Consider the following 26134-nt stretch of genomic DNA (forward strand, 5'->3'; position numbering starts at 1 on the left):
AAAAGTCCCAATTCCACTTTTCCTGTTCACTCATTTTCAACTAATTTTCACTGATTATCATTCATTCATTCAATTTCTATCATTTTCACTCAATCCCAAACATTCCTCACTATTTCCCATCAGAAGATGTCTCACTTCTTTCTATTTTATGCCTCACCCATTGCCATTATCATCAAACATTTCTCGCTATATTTTACACTGTAAGTTCTCCACTAGCATCGAATTCTCACTACGATCAATTCCCACCACGATGAATTCTCTCTCCTCACCGCGAATTCTCACTACGACGAATTCTCACTGCGAAAAATTGTGAGATGCGATGCCTGAAAAATAAGCTCTTCTCCAGAGTTGTGAAAGAAGAACCGTTGTTTGATTCTTCTTTCTTATAGAGCGAGTAAGAGCATTGGTGTCGTAGAAATAACGAGTTCAGATTGCTACATTCTATAACTAAACAATTCATAGAATTTAAATGCATTCGCTTCGCAAATAACTATTCTTGAGAACCACCCATCTAATCAGAACCAGTCTTAAGCTCATTCGCATAACCGCCAAAAATCATCCACTAATCATGTCCACAAAGAGAGCTAACGAAATGGGGTCTGAAGACATTACTACCAAAAAGTTCAAGTCAGAGACTCCAGTAGCCGTTCCAAAGACTGCTATCCAAGAGAATGAAGTGGGTATCACCTCTTACATCAATAAGAGGGAAGGTGGTTTCAATGGAACCATCAAACTGCTCTACTCCGATTTCCAAGTCAATGAGATCGATTTGGAGGGCAATGTAGTTCATCTCCTTGATGAGGGGATTGACGTAGGCAAGACCAAGAAGGAACGTAAATTTGAAAAGAGATCCGAGGAGAGAAAAGAATTGCAGGGAAAGACAGAAGAAGAAGTTGAAGAGATCAAAGCTCAGAAGAAAGCAGAGGAAGAGAATAAGCCCAAATATGAATTGTCAGATGAACATCGTCAAGAATTGTTAACTTACATTACCAAGGAGGAATTGGCTCAAGTAGAAGAACTATTTACTACTGGAAATAACATGGAAACAACTACTTCTTTTGACGATAAATCTGTTCGTGGTAAAATCCACCAGCTTTTCAGAGCAGCTTTCCAAGGAAAATTGGAGACCATTACTTCCGAACAGAACACCTTCAAAATTGCAATTGCCAAAAGGACCTCGAGAGGTAGACAACATCCGCAAGAAAGCATGCACCACATAGATGAAAATGGTGTAGTTAACTATGGTTTGGGCCAATTTAAAAACTATTTGCACTTCACTGTGTTCAAGGAGAATAGAGAAACCATGGAAGTTGCATCTACCATTTCGAAATTCTTACGTATCCCCCATAAATCCATTAACTATGCCGGTACGAAGGATAGAAGAGGTGCCACTTGCCAGAAGTTTAGTATTCACAAAGGTAAGGTCATCAGAGTTAACTCTTTGAATAAGGCATTGAAGAACACTGTTTTAGGCGGCTTCACATATGAGGACACACCATTGGCTTTGGGCGACTTAAAAGGTAATGAGTTTACCATAACTATCAGGGACTTAGCTCCTCTTGGTGGAGCCGAACTCAAGACTATCGTAGAAGACTGTTTCAACTCTCTTAAAGAAAAGGGCTTCATTAACTATTTCGGAATGCAAAGATTTGGATCTTTCTCCATTTCTACCCATGCTCTTGGAATACATATTTTAAAAGAAGAATGGAAACAGGCAGCTGAACTTATTTTATCGGAACAAGATGTTGTCGCCCCAGCATCTATTGAAGCCAGAAAAATATGGGCAGAGACCCAGAACCCTTCTCTTACGCTTAAGCATTTGCCGCATTACTTCTCGGCTGAAACTTCGATTTTGAGAGTTTTAGAGAAAGAGCAGTTGGATGATAACGAAGAGTACGGAAAGAACTCATACTTCAAGAGTATCATGGCCATTCCAAAGAACTTGAGGATGATGTATTCGCATGCTTATCAGTCATACGTATGGAACTTAGTAGCGTCTAAGAGAATTGAAATGTTTGGTTTGGATTTGCAGGAGGGTGATTTAGTCCTTGACGACGAAGTATCAAAGAAAGTAGAAGATGATGATTTTGAAGAAGATGTTGCAATTAACAAGGATGTCAAGGTCAAAGCATTGAGCAAAGAGGACATAGAATCAGGCAAATATTCAATCTACGACGTTGTATTGCCTACTCCAGGTTATAAAATCGAGTATCCGTCCAACGAGAAATTGGTCCAAGTCTATGTCGACACCATGGCCAAGGATGGATTAGATCCCCACAAAATGGGTAGAAGGATTAAGGAATTTTCTTTAACCGGCTCCTACAGAAATGTTATGGCCAAGCCAGAGAATATGTCCTACGAGCTTATCAACTACAAGGACAACAATGTTCCATTGGTCAGAACAGATTTAGAAGTTTTAAGACTCAAAAAGGAAGGCCAAGAGAATGTAGATAGGATAATCAGAGTTGATGACGATGCAGATAAGACTGCAGTAGTTCTTAAGATGCAATTGGGAGTGAGTTCATACGCCACGATGGCGTTAAGGGAATTCATGAAGGCTGACACTGCTAGATGGAGTGAAAATATGGTTAAGAGCGAAGAAAAGACTATTTTGTAGTGATAGTTGTGCAGATAGCTTGAGGGTACAGCCGTGAGGTGTGCAATAGACTTTTAGATGTACATGGAGAAGGTAATAAAATGTTCATATGTTGTACTAAAGAATATGTGTAATTGTGTAAGTTTCAGAATGTTAGCAACTAAACCGATAGCCGAGATAACCATGACCCCAGCGCTGCTTGAGAGATAACGGTGCTAAAAGCAATATTTCAAGATTTGCATTGCGCTTGGAGGGAGGCTAATAGTAACACCCCCAAGTGGCTTTTAGTCTCCAACTAGGAGGCATGGAGCTTCATGCAATATCAATGACATGTCAGGAGTCAGAAAATACTTCATTCAGGAACAGAGGAACCAGATAATAACCACATATAACAAGGACCCCGATACAAAAAGAATGATCATTACCATTGAAAAATTAAATATTTAATTGGATTCAACAAACAAAATCAAAAATAATCAACAATGTAACAAAAAAATACCATAAATTAATATGCACTTGCAGCATTCTTACCGAAACGAGGCATACAAAGGACACCCCTCAGGACACCCCCATGTCCTAACAATAACCATGACACATAAATGACATCACAAAGAGAAACTTCACGCACCCATAGGAACTAGGTTAATTATAACTACTTCAACGTCATATTCCGGAATAATACTACACTCACACCCCAGTGTCACTAGCACAAAACTATAAAGACTAAAACCTCAATAACCACACCATTTTTCTGCTACCACCCCCCGTTCCCTCCCCACCACTGCATCTTGCCAATCCACAATCTCTCTCTCTACGTCTCTTCTATGCACCACTGCACCACTACTGTTCACCCCAACTGCACCAACGCATCCCCTAATTCTCCCTGAATCTCCCTGAATCTCCCTGAATCACCCTGTATCTGTACTATGCACTCTTTTCCTACATTAACACGCACGCCGCATTACATCATTTTTTTCCGCTTATCGTGGATAATACTGTAGGCCAATGAATAATTGATGGGATATAATTATCCCCATCAATTTGTGTTATTGAGGATCTTTTTGTTGAACGTTGACGTCGACGACCTGCTACCAATTGAGAGATTGACACCGGAGAAAATCTCATTGACGTCACAGGATTTTGCTCTGACGTTATACTGGCAACATTTGCAACTGAAATCGCAGCCGATAGCTTTCAATTTGTCATGAGCAGATCGGTTCTCTCCACCATTTCTCCCAATGCCTTTCGAGCACTCGTGGCTACGTCCACTCCAGCTTCAAGAGTTGTCCCCGTGGATGCTACTTGGTACATGCCAAACAACCCTAAGAATGGACGTGAAGAGTTCTTGAACGAACAGAGACTACCAGGCGCAGCATTCTTCGACCTCGATGCCATTTCATTACCGGTATCGCCGTATCCCCACATGTTGCCAAGCTATGATCTTTTCAAAGAGGCAATTGGTGAACTAGGCATTCAAAGGAATGATAAAGTTGTAGTCTACGACAAGTCTGGGATCTTTTCAAGTCCTCGTGCTGCTTGGACGTTTGCCCTCTTTGGACATCCAAGAGTTTATTTGTTGGACAACTACCTTACTTACAAACAATCGGAGTATCCGGTAGAGAAGGGTAAAGTTACTACACTTCTGACATCATTGGCTCTGGAAGGTAGAAATGAAGGTTACGAGATCTTCTCCAAGAGTGAATTCGATGAAAACTACAAGAACCAAGTCATCGAATATGAAGAATTGTTGAACTTGGTCGAGACTGACGCTTTGGCTAAGGACTATTATGCATTTGATGCTCGTCCAAACGACCGCTTCACTGGAAAAGTTCCAGAACCAAGACCGGGGTTAAGCTCAGGTCATGTTCCATCATCTTTATCCTTGCCTTTTAGCAGGGTTATCAATGAAGGTAATAAGACTTACAAATCCAAGGAGGAATTATTGGAGGTTTTCCAAAAGGACTTTGGCTTAGATCTCTCCAACGATAAGTTCGTAGACGGAAAAAAGGGAATTATTGTCATGTGTGGTTCTGGAGTCACTGCTGTGATACTAAAATTTGCCATTCAATCGGTGATCGGTTTAGATGTTCCTATTAGGGTCTATGATGGAAGCTGGACCGAATGGGCATCAAGAGCACCGGAGAAATTTATTAAAAAGGATTATTAAGTACAACTTAGAAAACTTAAAACCATTGTAGAGAAAAGCTTTTGTTACTTTATGAATAAACGTTTTGCACACTATTGATTAATTGATAGAATTGATAGCTAGTATACTATCATCGGATATCCGCTTGGGGTACTTGAAGGAAACTCTAATTACCTTGAACAAGGTGACCTTATCACGGGAAACAACTCTTCCATTATTGTGTTTGTATATTTTAGTCGTACGACAAACTTTAAACAATGATCGGATAAAGGGTCACATATAACCTCATGTTACTTAGATTTATAAGCTTTAATCACCAGACAGAGTTAAATTTTCACATTTCAGATTAACTTTATAGCACGGAATAGGAGAATAGGGCACAGTATGAACTATAGTCCCCCCAACTTGAACACCCCTATCAATGTCCTCTAGCAAACCTTTCTTTTTGCAATCTAAAAAAATGTATAACAATCGGGTTGCAGCCACTTTGATAATGGGAGCCCTGCCGAATAAGATGTATGTCGAGGACTTTAAACTTCCCGTTACATATTTGGAGAGAAACACAGGCGGGTACAAGAACCATAAGAGTCATTTCGGAGTTTCAGCCTGTAGTCTTCTCAACGCTTCTAATACCATTCATCATTGGTGCAGATTATGAGGAGAGGTGCAGCAACGTGCCTTTGCACCCATTTTACTAACGGATATAAAGAGATCACACTTTTTCAGAAACGGCAGAACAATTGACCCCAATGGAGTCAACATTGCTTCGCTGCGTTTGAAAGGAAAGGTAAGAAGCTATTCAGAGTCGAAATTACCCATGGGTAAGCGCGTTGTTGGTATCTTAGATGGCTGAGAAACCTCTCCTTAAGAGATGCAATGTAACCTCCAGTAAAAGAAGCGTGATCTGGAATTAGCCGAACCACTGTCACGAAACCTGGTCTATTTGCGCTAGTTAACTTGGAGAGGCGTCTTTACACCCCCTCTGTGAAAGGGGTCTTCCCCAGAACCCGAACTCCAGAAGAGGACAACAGAGTGGTTCTGTAAAAACGATCTTTTTAGTACGTCTTTCTTCTTGGCAAAGTTGTCAACTTCTCAAGCATTATCCGGTCCTCCCTTCTGTAGCGATACACCATGTATGCTATCCATGTAAGCCGAGGCCAGATTGGCGTCTATGAATAATTTCACATTTGATTATTGTTAGTAAAGGCCGGCCTCCCAAAATGGAATTCATTTTAGCAGCTGAACAGAATTTAAGAGTCACTGCAGCAGCGTAACTATAGTACAAGGAGGACAGCTTTAGGCTATGGTGTTTGGTGCTCGAAGTGAGCCATACTTGTTTGTAAAAAGAATATGTTTTACATGTTTTGCTTATTTAAGGTGCTGTTAATAGTCCAGTTCATATGAATTAGTGCTTGACAATAACAGTTCTCTAATGTAAAAATTACATGTGATTATCATGGATTCAAAGTGAATTAAGCTATATTACTATTTGAATTGATTCCGCCAGGAAACTAAAAATTTATACCAAACCAAGACCTAAATGTAAGCCATACTATTAAATAGTTCTATATACCCTAGTATTAGAACTTCCAATAAAAAACTAATGTACATCAAATGACCATAATTCTCTAATATCCAATATGAGTGGTTAACTTCTCTTGACATAAACCAACAAGACCAATGTCTTGGTTATTGAGATCATCATTTCTTTCATTCATTGATAATGAATCAATGCTTGTAGAATTAACATGAGAATTCATGTTGTATTCCTCTTGTGGCAAGTAATAGTTGAAGCATTGAGCATTTACTCCATCGTCTACAAATTTCTGGAATTCGTAGAAGTGATCGGAATTCATATCCACCACCAGCTCATTGAGTTCTTGAACTGTTCTATCATTTATGGGTGTGGTGTCATTGAAAATCTCCTCGATTGAAGTAGGAACTTCATTTATTATTGGGGATTCCATTTCCTGTTTCAAGCTTTCAACAAACTCAGTTGGTCCAGCCAGAATTTGAGTCTGTTCAAATAACGTGCTAGGAAATTTGGAGTAAGACGATAAGTTTGGTGCCGATGAAACTCTATTATAAGTTGTCTTGTTGTTCTCAAAACCGGCCGGAAATAACTCTGGCTGGTTGAAACTATTGTTAAAGCTAACTTGGCTTATGTCATTTGGAAGCGTAGCAATACTATTGAATCTGTTGTGAATATCGCCATTGAAAGCTTGATTGGGAATGGATGAAATTTCTGGACCAACAATGTTGAAGTTGTTGCTAGAAAGAGGAGGTTGAGACATCTCTAATCCTATTTCGTTATCCATGTTCAAGTTTTCTGAAGACTTGCCAATCCAGTATGATGGCTCGATCTTTATCTTTTTGGATGGAGGTTGATCATCATCAAATTGATGATGATCAGGTGAAGTTGATGCTGAAGGAGACGAAGGCTTTTCGTTTGTAAAAGTTGAAGAGACCGGAGTCTGGTAACTTGGTGGAGTTTGAAGTGGAGAAGTGTAAGACGAAGTTGGCGGACTTGACTTCTGGGGTATATATAATTGTTCTCCACTTGATTCCTTATGGTTCTTGATAAACTCCCAACATTTATCACCATAGGTTTTAGGGGTTAATCCAGTGACAGACTTGAAAACTCTGTGAAAATGCCAAGCGGAGAGCTTGGATTTAGCAGCCAACTCTTTGAATCCCAAGACACCACCTCTTCTTCTTCTCTTCTTGGAACTGTTCAATGGCTCAGAGTTGTCTTTAGCTGAAATGGAACCCTTAGTGCTTTGTGGTTGGTAGATGTTAACGGCAGCAGCCAAAGCTAAATGTCTGCAAGCAAGGTCAACCAATTTATAGTGGTCCGAATCGTTCTTAGATAAAGAAGCACCCTTACCTTCGAAGTTTAAAATAGGAGAAGATAAACCATCGTTCTTGTTGTCAATTGACACAACAGAAGTACCAGTGGCAGGGTTTATGTTTCCTTTCTTAGAATCAAGGATACATGTTTTCATGTTCTCAAGGTTCCTGTCTTCATTTTCATCGACGAAGGGAGGTAAGAAGCCAATTTGGTTGTTCACAGCCACAACACATTTCAACAACAAATTAACATCAACAGTAGGCAAACTTAAGGGGTCACAATACAGACATGGAATGTAGCCCATGTTAATAGCAGCAGTACCATTAGCAGCGTACTCAATCTCTGACTTCAACCCAGTAGGAGGTCTAGCATCACAGTCAGGACGACAGAAGAATTTGTTCATCTTGTTACAAACAAGAAATAAACCAGCGGCGAATGGGTCGCTGAATTGGTATGCTTTCCACTTAGCGCTTTCCGTTGAGTACACCATTTCGGAGTTTAGAAAATGTGAGGGAATATAGGAGTTGAGAAGCTGAAGTATGGAACTATAGTCCGTACAAGCTTACAAGATAGGAACTTTATGTGGTAGCTTTCAGAAACTTTGGAACCTATTGGAATGATAGGATATATGGTAGTGAAAACCAGTTAGTAGAAGCTATTCAATTAGGGGTGCTAGGTATTAAGAGTGAAGGTTCTATCGAGAGTCACGTTTGTGTTAAGTATTTATTTTCTCGTTATACAATTATAATTGGATATACCCAGATATTTATATCAAAAGCCTTCCTACACTGGTAAGAGAAAGTAGAGAGTGGCTCCTGTATTTCCATATACTTTACTATAATAGAATTAGGAATAACTAGGGCTGTTTGTTGCTGCCGATCACAAAAAATAATATTTTTTTGAATTTTAGATTATGTACCTGCTATGATTAAGAAAATTCGTTAATTTATTTTTTCTCTAGAAATTTTTACACCTCGTGCCTATATGCCAGAGTGCTGAATTGCCTCACCTTACATGCATAGGGCTGGTAATGGCTACGATTACGTGCAAAATATAATTCTGATTTGGCTCGTTCTTAGTATGTGGCAAGGTTTAATTTCTTTTGTGAGGAGTTTACCTGACTCGCTTGAATGAGCATGGACGGTGAAACTTCGAGAAGGTTCTCCTATCGGTAATGTCGATATAAAGGACGTGGCGTTGTCGCAATAGTCCAACATTATTGATGATCACAATCAGGGGGTACAATAAAGAGGTCATAGAATTACAAGTACGCATAAAATCAGGAGAATACATTTTAGGAGAGAAGGATCTATAGGTTTGAGAGAATGTTAATGTTAGATTTCCCGTTGAGGGCAGGTATCCGTGGAAGTCAATAGTTTTGTCTTTTGGTATATCCGATCCATAATTAAGATATATCACTTCGAACGTGGTTTTCGTTGGAATAAGCGCCTCCTACATACAAGTGCCAATGGTCCCTCTAATAAGAATTGAAGAGTTAGGATGCAACAATAAAAGCAACATTAACTACTGGTGATTGTAATTGCGGTTCTGAGTCTCTGTTGGACTTTGTAGATCTCTGTACCTTTATTTCTTACTTCCAAATTTGGTGTGGAAAGAGCCGAACTTTCTAGAAAATTCTTTGGTATTCCATATTTTCTATTTTGTAATTACACATGATTTTTTGGCCAAGCAGGTCCTATGGACAACGCGCGGACATGCCAGAGGCTAGTACGTCAACATTATTATCCGAACCTCATTTATAGAAATAGTAATGACATTACAAGGGTTCTGTGTCCTCAGCGACGTCACTAGGTAGGCAATATGTAAATCCGATTAAGTTGACTTTGGCGGCTATTTGTTTACGCATATAACGACACCATCACCATTTCTGCTTTACAAGTTGGCTGCGTCTTGCATATGTCGGTGTCGCTGGAGAATGTTCTAAATATAGTGTGAAGATCAGTGCTAACTACTGCCAATCCTCTCTCTTGAGATTCTCCTCTACTTTGACAGAGCGTTAGAGATGGTAGCAAGGTCAGAATCTTGAACCTTCATATAGCAAGTCAATTTGCAGTAATTGAGGTTGATGAGGACGTCACCCATTATTTGCAACATCGATAACAGATGACAGCAACAGATCTTAATACCATGTTGTATTTGATTTCCGTGTAATTGATAAAGTTAATCGTTTTCCGTTAGGAAATACTTCCGAAATCCTTCTGAAATGAATTAGATGTACTCGACCAAACACAGCTTCTTATGCAAGAGGTGTTAACCGCATTTTACATAATTTTTTAACGGAAATTGGCTAAGTACATATTGAGTCTTCCATGCTGCCTATGCGTTTATCTGAAATATGTTCTGATTGAATACCGTAGTCAAACCATATAAGAAGAAAGAAGACTTCAAACATCAACGATTCCACAGGTACCAGCAATTCAACTTTACCCCGTGAGATCGATCTGTCTGTATATTTCCAAACCAAAATCACTTTAGACAATTTTCCATGCATTTTCCCTGCAAATTCTTGCATTATCTATCTCAATGTATCTAAATGATCACCTGGATTTTTCATTGGGGGATACTTTAACGAAAAAGGGGGGAACCTGTGGCAAACGAAGGATTTGCAAATTGATTCTAATGCATAGTCTATACCAGCCCAGTAGTCACGCAACGGGGTTACTGAATTGAGAAAATTTTTAGTACAAGAATGTATCGGAGTCCCATGGCCATGTCGATATGAATGGAGGGTTTTCCCTTTTTTGGCTAGCATTCAAAAATACAGCTCTCGCTGCATGTGAATAAAAAGGGTTCGACCGAGTTATTTGATGGGAAAACACAGAGCGAAGACCGATCTTACAGTCGAGGCAAATGATCTCACACAATACGCATATGGTGCAGCTATCGGTCATTCAGCTTTATCTGGATACAGTTACGGTATTGCAAAATTTTCTCCGAAAGGCCTCCTATTCCCGATGGGCCACACTACGAAGCCTGATTCTAGCCTCATCCACTTCGAACCTGATTGCTTCGCAAGCTGTTTGTTTGGAACTGAGCCAGACATCTGTACCTAAAATGGAATCAACTTCGTTTGGATAGCCGTACTACAGCCTATTTACACTTGCGCCCCCACTTCAGGCTCAATTAATGACTGACACACACTCACGTACACATGCACCATCCACAAACCCAGCCATAACATCTGGAACTCGTAATATAGCTTCGTATGGCAACCTTTCCATATCTATTCTTCTTTCCCATTTTTCTCCTCCCTAGCTATTCAAACCATCTACTTTCTCCGTCTCTATCTACAACTCCTCTATATATAAAAATACCCCTTGACATGTCGCAGCCTTCACAGTTCAAAAACAGCAAAAATGACTTCACGTCTCACTAATAACATCAGCCTTTTTTTGCAGGTTATAAACATCACCTTCCACAGGCTAAAATCATCCAACATCAAACATCAAAACATTAAACATCCAACATCCAATAATACAGTTAATAATAACAAGTATTAGCCCTTGCCGGAAGCTTTTGGTATCTGCAAAGTGGAAATAGACATCCAGGGATCCGCTTTTTTTGCAATTAGCCTCCTACTATCGCCTTTACAGCGGACCACAACTGCCGTGAAAAGTTTAAGAATTCTCCGGAGCGCTCCGAATTGGAAGACTAAGTCCACTCAACAATATCATTCGATTTTTTGCTGCACCAAGTGCAATAGACTACTAACGCGCGCAAGAGAGGTTAATTAGCGCAGGACCTTGGTGATTGCAATCACAGGATTGTGTGCCCCGACTGGAAAAAAACCTAGAGCCGGCGATTGAAAAACAGATCGGTGCATCGATCATTGCAGAAGTATCCAATTGAGATAAAGAGTATAATTGGAATAAACATGGGGTACACCCTCTCTGCCAAGATGAATAACCGTTTAAACTATTGGCATGAATCTGACCAAATTACAGTTATTCCTCGTCACGCTGGTCATCATCACACCGTGAATATCAAGTACGGCTACTTCGTTCTTGTGATATCGATTCTTCACATCTTGAGCATCTCACTTCGAAAATGGATATACTTCAAGAATTGGGGTGCCACAGGCAAGTCTAGAAGCCCTTGGAGACTTCTAACCCAAATACCCATTTGCATCGCAGTAGTAGGCTGGGCTACGATCTTTGCTGTTATCGGAGTTTACAACATTGAACATTTATCAGAAAACTACGTAACTGCGGTCAAGAGATTCGGAAGATTGGCATATGCTTCATTACCATTTTTGATTTTTCTCGTCCTCAGACCAGCAAACATCGCTGGATTCCAGATAGGATACTACTTGGAGGTCTTGAACCTCCATAAATGGATCTCCAGACTAGTAGCTCTAGCCTCTGTATTACATGGGGTGGGATTTTTTTACAAATGGACTGTTGAAGGAGTGCTATTAAGCAAACTACGCATCTTCGACAACTTCCTTGGAGTAATAGTATTTGTATTGCTGATTGTCTTGGTAATAGTGTCAGTGAGATACTTGAGAAGAAAGAACTACCAGGTGTTCTACGTCATTCACAATGCTACTGCTTGGCTGTTCGTCTTCCTAATATCTTTCCATGCAAGGCCAGGTGTCACAGCAATTGCAATCTTGAATGTACTTCTTTTGATGTATCAGTTGTATGAAAGATTCTTAATATGTTACTCAGTGCAAGATATACTGATAGTAGAGAATATTCCCCATTCATCTTTGCAGATTATACGAGTTGCTAGACCAGTAACTTTCCCTGCTTACTTAGCAGGTTCGCATATAAGATTAGGATACCCTGCTACAAACATCAGCGCATGGCTCCTACCAACACATCCATTCACCTTAGCATCAGTAAACGATGAAAACGATACTACTCTTGATTTGATTGTTAAAAAGCCTACAAATTTTCCAATCGATATCACTACACTGTACAACTTAACTGGGCCATTTCCTTCATTGCCTCCTCAATTTTTCAATACCGCAAAGCAAGTATCGATAGTCTGTGGAGGAAGTGGAATTTCTTTTGGATTGCCGATTTTCAAGTATTTTCTGGGAAATAACAGAAGCATTCCAATCAGATTAATCTGGTGTGTAAGAAGCCAGGAAGATATGTTCATTTTGGATCACTTACTACCAAATTGTCCAGATAATGTTCACATTTACGTCACAGGAGTAGGTAATGGGTCGAGTCTGCAACAAGCTACTACTACTTTGTTTGATGAAGAGGCCGACGGTTTGTTAAGTGGTGAAGGCACAGACATAGAATTGTCAGACTTGCAAGGTAGCAAAGAACGAGGAGAAAAGAAGGGTTCATTTTCAGTGAATCTAGGCAGACCTGTGTTGGATGAAGTATTGGCTGACGTGGTGGCTAATGAAGAGTCGTTAGACGAGAGGTGGTTGATTTCTTGTGGTCCTCGTGGCTTAATTTCACACTGCAAGGATTGGTCAAGTGGAAAAGATTTTCAGTTCTTTTCCGAATTGTATGAAATGTAGTGCAATTAGTTTAGAAAAATGAATAGCATATAGAGTTGAAGATCGCCAATAGAATAATAACAACCTTTAAGTCAACATATGGAAATCTTAGAGGATGCAAAAAAAAACATTAGCTAGCACTCAGGATTGAACTAAGGACCAACAGATTTGCAATCTGCTGCGCTACCACTGCGCCATACCAGCTAACATGCTTATAATACGCCAACCAGCAGTAATGTGACGCAAGTGCACGTTATAAGTCACGTGACCACCACAAAACACTAAAAACCACCATAGGGTTTGGAATGGAGTTTTCACCCCGGAGTTTCTTTGATCACTATCTCACTGCCTTCTTATCTATCTATTTCGTTTAGCTAGTTAGTAATAAAGATACACTTTGTAAAAAAAAAAAGAAACCACAGTCTAGATGAGACTATCAATTGATTGTGCCTATTTGAAGTGGTAGGATAGGATAGTGGTTGCTGATAAATCATTTTCACAAAGACCTCAACTAAGATATGAACGAACAAATGAAGGTCCATTCAATTTTTAAGTTTTCTCTTAGCACCCATCTGTGTAATATTCCAGATACAAACACATTAACCATCCCATTGGAAGACTAGACATGTAGCCTGCCCCACATTGTCTTCCCCTCGACAACCCCCGGTTCGAATCCCCCCTCGAATAAAAATCCCTACTACTTCTTATTGTACTTAGTTACCAGTACTACTTACCTTTCACTAACCTCATCCTACCTCATATGTTATCACACAGCATCTACTAACACAAAAGCTCACTCCTCCCACTAAAACATTGCAGCCATCAATTTGCATCCATTTATTTTTCGCAGGCGCGTGAGTCGCGACTAACATAATTTTTGCGATTAGTGATTAAAATATGAAGAGAGATGATAAAGTGTCTTCTTCTTGTTCTTGTTCTTCTTTCTATCATTGTCTGCATTGGCTGTTTCTTTAACAGCAGACAATGGCACGCTGTAGAAAATCCGTGTTAGCTAATTAAATATGTCTGTCAAGGAAACAAATATACAAACGGGGGAGAAATTGCGTACGAATTTCACCTCGACTTGCTCAAAGTTCACGTTCAAAGACTTATTGGACTTGAATGACCCAAAGCTATCTTACCAACTGCCGTTATCGGTGATCTCGTTGATCGATTTGAATGCTTTTTTTGCTCAGGTGGAACAATTAAGGTTGAATTTGCCGGTAGAAGCACCTGTGGTTTGTGTTCAATGGCAGTCTCTTATAGCTGTATCATATGCTGCTCGTAAATTTGGCATTAGTAGAATGGATACTGTTCAGTCAGCAAAGAAGAAATGCCCAGATCTAGTCTGTGCTCATGCTGCCGTTTTCAAAAAAGGAGAGTCTCATTGGTCATATGTTGAAGGTTTTCCATATCAAGGAACCCACAAAGTGTCCTTGGATCCCTACAGAAGAGAAAGCAGGAAAATCATAAAGGTACTACACCAACATTGTGACCTTGTAGAGAAGGCCAGTGTCGACGAGTCATATCTCGATCTAGGTCGATTGGTGTATGAAAAAATCACTTCTCTATTTCCAGAATGTAGAAATGGAAGTGGTAGTGAGTATTTGCCAAAGCTTCCACCAGAATTGCCCGATGTGTTGCAATGGAAAGGAGTTGTTATACCGTCAGCGGTAGAGGATAGCAAAAGCAGAGAAGATGAGATTCTAAGTACTTCTCAGCGGCGAAATGAAGGACCAGAAATCAATGATTGGGATGACGTGTGTATGCTCATTGGTTCAATGGTGATTTTGGATATACGAAAGGCTTTATATGACGCGATGGGCTACACCACATCAGCAGGAATAGCAAACAACAAGCTTGTAGCAAAACTTGCAGCAGGATTTAAAAAACCGGACAATCAAACAGTAATACGAAATCTGCTGACGTTGAATTTTTTGAACAACTTCAAATTGACGGACGTAACAGGAATGGGAGGCAAGATTGGAGACCTAGCAATGCAAAAGCTTCGAGTTCCACCAGATCAGAATTCTTTTCAATATATCAGAGAGAACGTTACACTAGAAATGCTTGAAGACGAATACCATGATGATTTGCCATTAGCAAAGAAGATTTTCAATATAGTAAGAGGTATTCATAAGCTGTCTTTGGTGCATAGGGAAGCTGTAAAATCAATGATGTCGCGAAAGAACTTTATTCAGAAGATCCCCGTTGAGACCTTGGGAGATGCCTTCTCATGGATAAAAGTATTTGCTGGAGATTTGTATAATCGGATGATAGAGTTAGACGAAGAGAACTTACGTTTATCGATGCTGCAAGAGGTGGTCAAAGTGAAGGGTATTCTAAAGCGCCCGAAGACAATAGCGATTCATTTTTCTTCATATAACGGTACAAAACATTCAAAACAGGCTCCTCTTGTACAATTTCGATCGCTAGAAAGACTTTGGGAGCATTTTGAAATGACTGGAACAAGATTATTGAAAGAGGTGCTTGAGTCGTCATCTAATTTTCCAGCCCTAAATCGTGGAAAATCATTAAAAGAGTTGGAGGAACTGAAGGTGAGTGCTTATAAAATAAAAATTATTCCTCTTGCCAATCTTTCCTTAACGATCTCCAATTTTGTGAAGAATAGTGATTCCAGCTCAATAGAATCATATGCTGGAAGAAGAAAAGAAGACAAACAAGATCAAGATAGCATTAAGAAGATGTTTGAAGAAGTCAATAATACTGCCCCAAATATGGAGCAGGAGATCCCACAACAGATCAACAGGGACCTTTCCAGCGATGACAAGCACTATATAAGCAAACTATTCAGTGACTTTAACTCCGAGAATATCATCGAGTCACCCAAGGAAGACAAATTAACAAGAGATAGCAAAAGAGCCAAAAAGGACACTTCGAAAGAAGACGCTGAGTACATTAAGAAACTATTCGATAACTTCAATAACGAAAACCGTTTACAGAAGCCCACTGGAAAAAACAAATCAAAACTGCCTACTCTAGACCTGACCAAAACTAATAAGAGAAGGATACAGCCTGATGTCACCCCTAAGCAGTCAATATCTACTCAAAGCAAGAAGCAAAAAGTTGATATTTTTCAAAGTCTTGTATCTCATAAAAAGAAAGAAACCAAAGACACAAGTCTACTAGAAGAGCTTATTCAGAATCATTTTTGTCCAAAATGCAATATGGATATATCTGATGCCATTGAGCACAATGACTTTCACTATGCCTTAGAACTCTCAGATAAGATAAACAGTTCAACCTAGCAATTTATCATACTGATGTCATCTACTCCACAATATTTATTCTGTATAATATGTAATAATTAATTCTAATCCTTCATACCCATTACTAAATTCATAATTCTTTCTTTATGCTCCTGCTGGTGTGCCTTCTCTTTGAGAAGAGACTCCGCAAATTTATTATCGGTGGGAAGGTTAAGTTGCTTCATGTTAGTCTTCTTTCCACTCTTAGTCATGAGGCTAAATGCAATTTTTCCTGTACTATTGACAGGTTCTGACGTACTAAGTTGAGATCGAGAAGGAATGGGTACGTTGAACTTGCTGCGAGCTGTTACAGGATTTGTCCTATTCGTTTCATATGAGTCCTGAAGAATTTTCTGAAACTCTTCTTCCAAATCCGCTGCGAACTTCTTGTCCTCTGCAATTCTAAGTCGTTCCTTTTCAGACAACTGAGGTTCTATAGGATCTGTCAATTCGTCGTCCAGGTCATCTCCTTCTTCTGTGTCTTCCTCCGAGTCATCTGATACGGCAAGTCCATCTTCGTCGTCTTCTTCATCTTCATCGTCATCCTCGTCATCTTCGTCATCATCATCATCTTCGTCATCATACTCATAATAGTCATCTTCGTCATCTTCTTCGTCCTCATCATCATCTTCGTCATCTTCATCATCCTCTTCAAATACTTCAGAATACGTTTCATCTTGACGCAATTTCTTATTCTTCTCAGCTACCTCTTGTAATCTAGAAACAGATTCCCATAGGTCTCCAAATCTATAAATTTCAGAATCGATGTACTTGACTAAGACATCATTAAGTCTGAATTCCAATTCCATTGGTATAGGTTGTTCCTTGCAGTAAGTATAATACTGTAAAAAAATAAGGAAATTCTTCAAAAGCTCTTTATTAATTTCATTTTGGCGATCGACGCTCTTAGCCTTTGAAGCCTTCCGCTTAGGTCTACTCGACTCGGCTGAAATGGATTTGACGGAAATGAGCATTAAACAGCACAATTGAATTCTGAAGTAATTATCAGGAAGGTCTGTAGGAATCTTGTAATTTCCTGGAAGTGGTTGCTTATCTGGATGACCCAATACAACTATTTTGTATAACATATCGTTCAAGAATTTGAAGTTCAAGAGTTTGTTATTGTAGAGTTCAGCGATATATTTTATATGCGCCATTCTTGCTCTGTTTAAGCGGTAGTCATTTTCCTCCAATCCACGTATAACTTTTTCAATCATAGTATCAATTGTAGTCGTTAACAACGACTTATTCTTCCTAGAAACTTTCTCAAGAACTTGTGCCAAAGCAGGAATATTATCATAGTTTAACAGTTCAGGACTAGAAAAACACTCAATGGCCTGTTGAAGACTCTTTTTGTCATTTTTGAGGTCGAATTTCTTTAGTTCGCTAGCAACTATTGGGGCTGTCTTACTATTTAACTCCACTCTTATAATCCTTCTAATATATTCTTGGTATGGATTTAACTCCGGTTGCTGACCTTGCAAGTTAAGAACTTTAGTGACTGGCGGATCAATGATGATCAATAAGTTGTTAATGGCCAGCTTGTCGTTGATAGTAAGGTTCTGACCTTTCTTCTTTTCTTTCAAAAGTGCAATCATCTCGAGCATTAATTCTCTGTATTCCGGTTCATTTAACAAGAATCTACCTACATGTTCGTAGAAGACGGAAAGAATATCAAGGTTATTTGTAGATGTGATGTTCAAGGTCAAGCTTCTAATCTTGTGAAATATGACATGTGTGGGGACCATCTTGAACTTGATCAACTCGACAAAGAAGTATATGTTCTTGAAATTTAACTTGTTGTGATAAATTTGGGATCTAAATCCCTTGTCCAAATACTCGATTAACTCTGCGATGACCTCTTTCAAGTTCTCTTCATTGATTTTCAAGAAACGAGTGTAATAACGCAAGACACTCATATCTGGGCTTTCGATGAAGAAACGTAGAAGTCTATTTCTGGTAGCCTTATTGTTCAATTTGAGACTGTTGAATTCTATAACGAGCTTCTCGACATCAATGTCTCCGAGTCTTTCAAAATTAAGCAAAAAGCTCTCTATCTTCTCTCCATCTTTACTATGCAATGCTTCTGTAGTATCAAATTCTTCTGCCAATTCGGCCAAGGTAGGGATCTTCGTATAGAAGTTCTTCTCCTTGATGTCTTCCCATATTCCTCCCAAGTCATCTTCGTTCAAAGACTTTTGCTTCACCACTTCTACAACTGATTCTGCTTCATTCAAGGATTCCTCATTGGTTAAGACTGGTGGTTTTAGCCCAACAACAGTAGACAAATACTCACCTACTGTTACAAATTTTTCAAGCAACTGTTGATATTCTTCCAATTCGATGGTATTTTCTTCAAGTATACGTCCTGTTCGTATAGACGCTTTCTTGTTTCTTTCTATCAAGCGTTGGACTTTCTTATGTGTGTCAACTTGAATATCAAATACGGCTTCGGTATAGATTTTGAAGATCTGCTGTAATAGGGTTCTATGATCCAGGTTTATTAATGTGTTGTTTTCATCATAAATGATATGATGAAATCTCTTTAGAAAGGCTTGTGCTATGGAGAGAGATGCACCCAGCCTTATCTCGAAGTTCAATATATCTTTCAATACCACTATAGCGATGGGCTCACCAGCCTGCTTAGCAAACTTGCGGAGGATTTCATCTGGAATAGACTCTCTGTTGCAATCTTTGAGTGTTCTGAATACACCAATAAGGGAGAATTCTTCTATAAGTCTCAATAGGTTCTTTTGGCGAGAGATTCTGGCGAGTTCTTCCTTTTCTTTATCCAGTTCTGTGATATGATTTTGCAGTTGCAGACGGTTAGGATTGGCTACGCCGACCAATAAGTTTACAAGCAAATAAGGAGTGAATAAGCTGGCAAATCTTTGGTGAAGTGCCAGGACGATTTCGATAGCAGCTAGGATATCGTCACTACGAGACACTTTGAATAATACTTCACTAAGCGAAGTGATGATCTCCGAGAGATACTTTTCCAAGGAAACCGTCTGGATTTCCTTAAGAATTGCACCGTATTGCTCGGCGTTGATTGAGGTTCTGATTTTCTTGATAAACGTTGTATTCTTCTTCAACAGCGAGTCCAATTTGCCAGCTGTGGAATATACGGATTCACCGTTCCATGCTCTTTCATTCAAAGCACGAAGTTCGTTTCGGTGTTCATCGAGTTTCTCCAGCATAGTTGTGTGAGTGTAGGATTTCTGTTTCTAGGGATATTTCATCGGTGGGTTAGTTATGCCAATTGGTGTCTAAGCATCCATAAAGAAGAAGGCAGGTGGAAAGAAGGGAAGAAAAGGGAAGAAAGAAAGAAGGGAAGAAGATAAAGAACACTACAACTGGAATTGTGGAGCCGTTATAATTTTAGTGAGAAACATCTTTCTGCAGATTAAAATTTAGGGAGAAAAAAAAAGCTTTTAGCGAGAGCGAGGAGAGGAGTTGGGGGGTATTATTGACTGAGGGTAGTTTGGGGGAGGGTTGGTAGTGAGGAGAGTTATGGGGATAGTAATAAAGAGAGTAGGGATATGCGTCATCTTCTGCCGAATCTAGTTCCGCCGAATCCAGCTCAGCTGCTTCTAGTTCCTCTGAATCCAGTTCTGCTGCTTCACTAGTTCTGCTGAATCCAGTTCTGCTGCTTCATCTTCTGCCGAATCTAGTTCCACTGAGTCCAGCTCTGCTGAATCCAGTTCTGCTGAATCAAGCTCTGCTGCATCAACTCAGCAACCAACTGAGTACACAACTACTTTCGTGACTACTAACTCTGATGGTTCTGTTTCCACTCTTCTGGGGATGTTCTTATCACGACAGACTCAAATGGAAGCTGGTACACCACTACTTCCTTATTAATAGGACCAGTTCTTTGTGGTAGAGACGATGCTGGATGTGGGCAACCTACTGATTACACAACTACTTTTGCGACAACCAACCCAGATGGTTCGGTATCCACTGATACTGGAGATGTCCTCATTTCTACCGATTCGAATGGTAGCTGGTACACCACAACTTCTTTGATCACTGGACCTCAACCAACTGAGTACACCACTACTATCACGACAACGAATGCAGATGGTTCTGTTGAGACCGATAGCGGTGTTGTTCTCATTTCTACTAGTTCTGACGGAAGCTGGCTCACAACCACATCTATGTTCCCTAACCCAACTGAGTACACCACTACTTTCGTTACAACAAACAGAGATGGATCTGTTTCCACTGACACTGGTGATGTTCTTATTACTACCGACTCTAACGGTAGTTGGTACACGACTACTTCTTTGATCACTGGACCTCAACCAACTGAGTACACCACTACCTTTGTGACAACAAACCCAGATGGATCTGTGTCCACTGATACTGGTGATGTTCTTATTACCACTGACTCTAACGGTAGTTGGTACACAACTACGTCGATCATTGAAGGACTAAAGACAATCTGCCTGAGGGATGGTAGTAACTGTGTTACTGTGACCGACAAGGTTACAACAATTGTAACGGAACCATGTCCTAAATGTACTGCAACAGGAACGGCAGCTCCTACCGGAGGCTCAGGTTCAGGTTCAGGTTCAGGTTCAGGTTCAGGTTCAGGTTCAGGTTCAGGTTCAGGTTCAGGTTCAGGTTCAGGTTCAGGTTCAGGTTCAGGTTCAGGTTCAGGTTCAGGTTCAGGTTCAGGTTCAGGTTCAGGTTCAGGTTCAGGCTCAGGCTCAGGTTCAGGCTCAGGATCTTCTGGTTCAGGATCTTCTGCAGCTGGTGGCTCTGACTCTGGTTCGGGATCTGGTTCCGGCTCCGGCTCAGGTTCTGGTGCAAGTAGCTCCACATCTGGCACATCTAGTGAACCATCTATTGGTGCTGCAGAGGGTGGTTCTAATATTCTTTCGGCTGGTAGATCAGTCATTGCAACGGTTTTGATTTCTATTATCACATTACTCTTGGTATAATGAGTGAAGAGTAAATGCGATTTCGCATCACCATGGTCCCTTGTCTCCAAAAATATTAGTTCGATTAATCGAACACGATTGTACAATTGCTTAAGGTCCTTCAAGCATTAAGCACCACTTTCAAGCTGATTTCAAGCATTTTCTTTTTCTTTTTCAAGTCTTTCATAACGTCTCGTTTCAATTTCAATTTCATCAATTTCCACTTCACTTCATTCGACAGCAGTGAGTAGTGAGTAGTGAGTAAAGGGATAGTGAACAGTCCCTAGTAAATAGCGCCTAGTCTGGAACAGGAGTGGTTACTGAGACACCTAAGAGTGCTGTCCAGAGGAAAAAATAGTGAGGTGTTCAGGAAAAAGGGTGAACAGTGATGGCAGTTAATGGAAATTTACTGTGAAGACGAGCAGAAAAACTCAAAATAGCGAGAAAGATTACCGAGAGATTACAAGAGATCACAAGAGATTACTGAGGGTTTTTTGGCTTCTGGGAGAGAACACACTAATTCACTGAGACCATTCAGTGATTACTTACTACAGTAATAAAGGAGTAAGTGAAAAGACTATTGCAAATTGGAATAAGATCAAGTACAGAGACCAGAGAATAAGATGCTGTTCTGGTTAACTTGCTTCACCCTTATTAATATCACTACAGAACTAAAAGTATATAATGTCCCTACATCGTTACATCTACTGGTACACGATTTATTGTCCCTTTTTTTTTGCACCCAACTTCATTTTGCAGTGAATAAAGAAGTAAGACACTTTCAAATCCCAAATAAATAATAAGGAGAGGATATTGATTCGGACTATGAGTGAACTAGTAGGATTCATGTATTACGTAGTGAAAGCCCAAACTGTCATCTCTCTGTTTGGTGATTCTTTTAGTTTTGATGATGCGACCCCTCCACCACCACCACCACCACAACCACCTCCTCCTCCTCCTCCTCCTCTTCTTCACTTTCCTTCTTCTCCTACATCTTCCATTTCCTCCTAATGAACTATGTATCGTTGATTACTATTTACACTGAACTTTATACATTTCCTCAATCTACATCATCGTCAACCTATTCAATGATAGGCTTGGTTCCTCTTACTCTGCGGAATACTCTACCCTTACCCAAGCCGTATTGCTCCCTCACTGTCTCAACACTTCTGTCAAAGTGTTGTCTCCACACATGAGCTCCAACAGCATTCAATCCATGAGTCTCTACAAATGCTCTAATATCAAAGTTTTCTCTGGCAACATCACCAATAGAAAGCTCTCCGTTTTGCTTGAATACCCACAAACATGCTCTTTGGTTCTGGGCGTTCTTCTCAGGCACTAATGGGACATAGTCCTTAAATGTGAATTTGTCGCCGTTCTCCAAAAGTTTCTTAGTATCTATGACATTATCGACATTGTCTAATGGAACATTGGCCAATCCGTATTGCAAAGTGGTGGAAAATGAGTTGGTAGCCAAGTCTGGTGTGTCTGGGTTAACAATGAGAACAGAATACAACTGTTTAGATTCAACAGTATCAAACTCTTGGATTTGAATCGTAGGAGGTTGTGCTACGGCATATGCTGGTAAGATTTCACCAGGGGTGACCCATGAACTGAACTCCTCCTCTAAGTTATGTGGAAATTTTACTTTAACATCAACTTTTGGTTCCAAAGTAGGCAAAGTATCTGGAATCACATGGAGTTGCTCCAATCTTTGCATTGTGATCATCAAGTCATAAGATTCCCATTTTTCTTTGGCTAACTGTCTATAGACTGGCTGGGACATGTCCAAAGTTGATGCTGGGTTGAAGGTAGCATTGTATAACACTTCAGGGTTCAGAATTTCGGCAGAAACGAGTAACTTATCTATGGTTTTCTTTAAGAATTCGATTTCCTTCTCGTCCGTGGCCGTTTTCAACTTTGCTCTGAAACGGTCTATGTTTTTGTAGATCAATCCGGCGTCTGTTTCCAACATCTCGTAGGCCATCTTGAATGTCTCGTCTATGGCTACAGGAGAATGGTATGCCAATCTTTGGCTGTAATTTTCAATCGAAGCTGGACCTGATTCCGAGCTGTTGGATAACAACGACTCTCTGATTTCTGGCTTGTTCAACTTCAAGCTTTCCAGTCTTTTGACATACGATTCGTCGTTGAAATAGCTCCATTGGTTCTTCGAGGCAATCCAGTCAACCTCGGCTTTTTGGGCCGCTTTGGCTGCTCCCAAAACGCTAAACCTTCTCAAACTAATACGGCTCAACATCCTTCACTTCTAGATGCAATTAGTCCTCTTCTTCTACAGTAAAACCAAGTTCTTAGCCGTCTTAGCCGTCTTCTTTATAATCTTTAAAGTATACCGATTTCTTTGTCCTGAAAAGTTCGATTTTTTCAGTTTGGGCGGCGCACGTCCTTTTCCAGTGGTTACGAGAAGCTGCAAATTTTATTAAGAGAGGGAGCATCCAGAGAGAGGATGTAATTTAATAGTGACAAGGAAGATATGATGAGATGTATTTAGAGGAATGACAGGGGATTTGAGAGATTCAGAGAGTCAGTGGGAAGGTTTAAAGGAGAAGTTTCTAATTTTTTTTAATTTAAATTGTGTTGTTATTGTGTGTATATTTGGTGGTACTCATTGACTATAATGCAGTATAGTATAGTAATAGTACATAATACAGTAATAGTTATAATACAGTAGTAGTATATAATACAAAAATAGTACAGGTATAGTGATGGTAAGGTATGGTGAATAGTATAGTATATTTTGAATCGGTATAGTAATAGTATTCCATAGTACAGTAATTGTATAGTACATTGTATTGTATTATATGTATTGTATTCGTCATGGAGCAGGTGCTGCGATGTTCCAGTAGGATGTTGATGATGTTTAATGTACGTGCACTAATAGAAAGGTGTGCTTTGGAAGAGATCCTGGTTCTTTCCATATATATATATAAATATACATAGAGGTAGTTCAATTCAGAGCTAGAAGGAATGAAGCTCAATTAGGGACAGCAAATGGCCCCTATTCATACTATTTTCAGAAACTTAGCTCCTACGGTTCATATCCATTCGTTTTGATACTTCCCCCCCTTTTACCACCCATTTGTCACTCTACATCGCACACTAACCTTTATTCATCAAGTGAAGCATTTATTATACAAGCCCAAACCAACCTAAAGTATAGAGGAATTAAAGTCATATGTTAGATTTACCATGAAAAGAAGTACCGTTAAAATACAATTATTACGAATTGAATGCTAAGACCTGCAGTGACTGTTGGTCATGGCCTGTAGTCCTTAGTCCTTATAAGGAATCCCTGTGTAGTTTGATGTAATGGATATCTCGTAGCAAGAAGAGTAACTATCTTGCAACATAAGACGGCGTCAAAGGTAAAGTGTCAAACTTCATAAACTTCTCGTCATCATTGATATTCATCTTAGGGAAAAGACCAGGAGCTAAAGGATTGATCTCGTCGTCTTCATCGTCTTCGTCATCATAGACTAATTCAGCGCCATCATCGGAGTAATACTCGTCGTCTTCTCGCTCATAATCACAACGAGTGATGAACTCATTATAGATTGGAGAAGGAGCACTTGCCGAATGTATGAAAAGATCGCTACAAGAAGGCGATGCAGAAAGTGACTTTGCACTTTCAATGAATTTTCCTGTGAAGGGAAGAGAATTCGACTTGGAGAAGTCTTCGTTAAACTCGTTCTTTTCTTTCAATTGTACAGGCTTCGTAATCAGCTCGGGTCCATGGGAAAAAGGGATCTGATAGATTAAACCAGTTAATTTATCGTAGTAGGTATTAATGTCGAGATGAAGGTTGAGATTAAGCAATTGCGGCTCTCTCAAGGTTGCAGCCTTGGCCCTCCAGAAGGGGTGTTCAAAACCCTGCCGTATGGAAGAGGGCGCAGGGCCGTTCTCTAGACTGCTATTTCCACTGGGAGTTTGTGGGCGAACTTCGGCTCTTGCCAAGTTCAAGTGGCTGTGGTGGGGATATGTTCTATGGGGCACGGTAGGGATTGGAGTTGGTCCTGATGCCAGCAACGTTGTCCCCACGGCTGTAGGGCCGTGCGGCGTTGGTGGTGCGACATTGGGGAACGATTCTGGTGAAGGGGAGGTGGCTAAATTAATTAAGGAGTTATTAAATTCACACGATTCCATTTGGTTGAGGAACTCATGGTACAGTTCCACTGTGTTGCAATCCATGGTGAAGGTGATGCTTTACTGTGTATATATGGATAGCTTGGTATAACTTTGATGATGTTGGAAATGGAATAGATGGTATTGATTATAATCAATGTCCTTAGAACATGCGCGTGGATTTAGTGTGACACAATTTTAGTGAGATTGTATGAAGCTATTGTTTGAATGACTGGGGCTAGCGCTGTGGAGTCAAGGGGAAGCCGGTGGTTTGTGTGAATCAAGGGTGTTCTAATAGTGATACAACAGCCCAGGGGTTGTTTTTGCTAACTAGGACTGGAAAAAGCCGTGAAACAACCAACTTGGTGGGTGGTTTTCTATCGGTTTCACGGGCTCGGGAGTCACCAGGGATGATGCTACACAAACTGGCACGATAAGCTATGGGACTACCCTCGGGATTGTTGGTTTCCACTATACTGGCAACATATAGTCGTCAGCAACGAAAGAACTATTTGGCTACGTCGATGGATAGAAACAGCCGTCCAGCAACTATTTCTTGAATCCGTTGTCTACCAAATAAAGAAAGAGAAACAACTCCTAATTATATATTTTGACTCCCATAAAACTGCCAATTTAATGCCTATAACATTATGGATATTATCCCACATAATCACAATCTTTTTTCGGGCGGTGGAGACACGACCGGCGATTATGCC

The 26134-nt window shown here is 40.0% G+C and overlaps 9 protein-coding genes and 1 non-coding gene across 10 annotated transcripts; 5 read left to right on the plus strand and 5 right to left on the minus strand. All coding sequences in view use genetic code 12, as the record gives it.

The window, feature by feature from the left end:
* Positions 1 to 568: 568 nt before the first annotated feature.
* On the plus strand, positions 569 to 2617 carry PUS7 (pseudouridine synthase; the record flags this gene model as incomplete). The annotated part of the gene is made up of 1 exon (XM_064918072.1): positions 569 to 2617. The coding sequence occupies one exon, from the start codon at positions 569 to 571 to the stop codon at positions 2615 to 2617; it is 2049 nt and encodes a 682-aa protein (XP_064776626.1).
* A 1183-nt stretch (positions 2618 to 3800) lies between these two features.
* RJT20DRAFT_89579 (thiosulfate sulfurtransferase) lies at positions 3801 to 4763 on the plus strand (the record flags this gene model as incomplete). Its single annotated transcript, XM_064921277.1, has 1 exon — positions 3801 to 4763. One exon carries the CDS (start codon positions 3801 to 3803, stop codon positions 4761 to 4763), a length of 963 nt encoding a protein of 320 aa, XP_064776627.1.
* A 1183-nt stretch (positions 4764 to 5946) lies between these two features.
* ADAEC (Adaecp) lies at positions 5947 to 8409 on the minus strand. Its single transcript, XM_064921169.1, has one exon. The coding sequence runs from the start codon at positions 8081 to 8083 to the stop codon at positions 6371 to 6373; it is 1713 nt and encodes a 570-aa protein (XP_064776628.1). The 5' UTR covers positions 8084 to 8409; the 3' UTR covers positions 5947 to 6370.
* Positions 8410 to 11077: 2668 nt separating this feature from the next.
* RJT20DRAFT_7116 (putative metalloreductase) lies at positions 11078 to 13180 on the plus strand. The gene has a single exon (XM_064921168.1). The coding sequence runs from the start codon at positions 11489 to 11491 to the stop codon at positions 13097 to 13099; it is 1611 nt and encodes a 536-aa protein (XP_064776629.1). The 5' UTR covers positions 11078 to 11488; the 3' UTR covers positions 13100 to 13180.
* Positions 13181 to 13210: 30 nt separating this feature from the next.
* RJT20DRAFT_t24 lies at positions 13211 to 13282 on the minus strand. The gene has a single exon. It is a non-coding gene; the product is annotated as a tRNA-Cys (tRNA).
* Positions 13283 to 14039: 757 nt separating this feature from the next.
* Positions 14040 to 16358, plus strand: RAD32 (DNA-directed DNA polymerase eta). Its single transcript, XM_064915984.1, has one exon. It carries the CDS (start codon positions 14101 to 14103, stop codon positions 16345 to 16347), a length of 2247 nt encoding a protein of 748 aa, XP_064776630.1. The 5' UTR covers positions 14040 to 14100; the 3' UTR covers positions 16348 to 16358.
* Positions 16359 to 19547, minus strand: RJT20DRAFT_148538 (uncharacterized protein; the record flags this gene model as incomplete). The annotated part of the gene is made up of 7 exons (XM_064918983.1): positions 16359 to 17094; positions 17119 to 17219; positions 17250 to 17293; positions 17327 to 17396; positions 17418 to 17509; positions 17546 to 17784; positions 17812 to 19547. 7 exons carry the CDS (start codon positions 19545 to 19547, stop codon positions 16413 to 16415), a joined length of 2964 nt encoding a protein of 987 aa, XP_064776631.1. The 3' UTR covers positions 16359 to 16412.
* Positions 19548 to 20360: 813 nt separating this feature from the next.
* Positions 20361 to 20930, plus strand: RJT20DRAFT_123593 (uncharacterized protein). The gene has a single exon (XM_064915985.1). The coding sequence runs from the start codon at positions 20425 to 20427 to the stop codon at positions 20638 to 20640; it is 216 nt and encodes a 71-aa protein (XP_064776632.1). The 5' UTR covers positions 20361 to 20424; the 3' UTR covers positions 20641 to 20930.
* Positions 20931 to 22244: 1314 nt separating this feature from the next.
* RJT20DRAFT_7201 (mitochondrial 54S ribosomal protein mL38) lies at positions 22245 to 23616 on the minus strand. Its single transcript, XM_064921171.1, has one exon. It carries the CDS (start codon positions 23533 to 23535, stop codon positions 22357 to 22359), a length of 1179 nt encoding a protein of 392 aa, XP_064776633.1. The 5' UTR covers positions 23536 to 23616; the 3' UTR covers positions 22245 to 22356.
* A 1016-nt stretch (positions 23617 to 24632) lies between these two features.
* Positions 24633 to 25484, minus strand: RJT20DRAFT_131751 (uncharacterized protein; the record flags this gene model as incomplete). The annotated part of the gene is made up of 1 exon (XM_064918073.1): positions 24633 to 25484. One exon carries the CDS (start codon positions 25482 to 25484, stop codon positions 24633 to 24635), a length of 852 nt encoding a protein of 283 aa, XP_064776634.1.
* Positions 25485 to 26134: the final 650 nt, after the last annotated feature.

Source organism: Scheffersomyces xylosifermentans, assembly GCF_036884685.1.
Source record: "Scheffersomyces xylosifermentans strain CBS 12540 chromosome Unknown RJT20scaffold_1, whole genome shotgun sequence".
NCBI lineage: Eukaryota > Fungi > Ascomycota > Pichiomycetes > Serinales > Debaryomycetaceae > Scheffersomyces > Scheffersomyces xylosifermentans.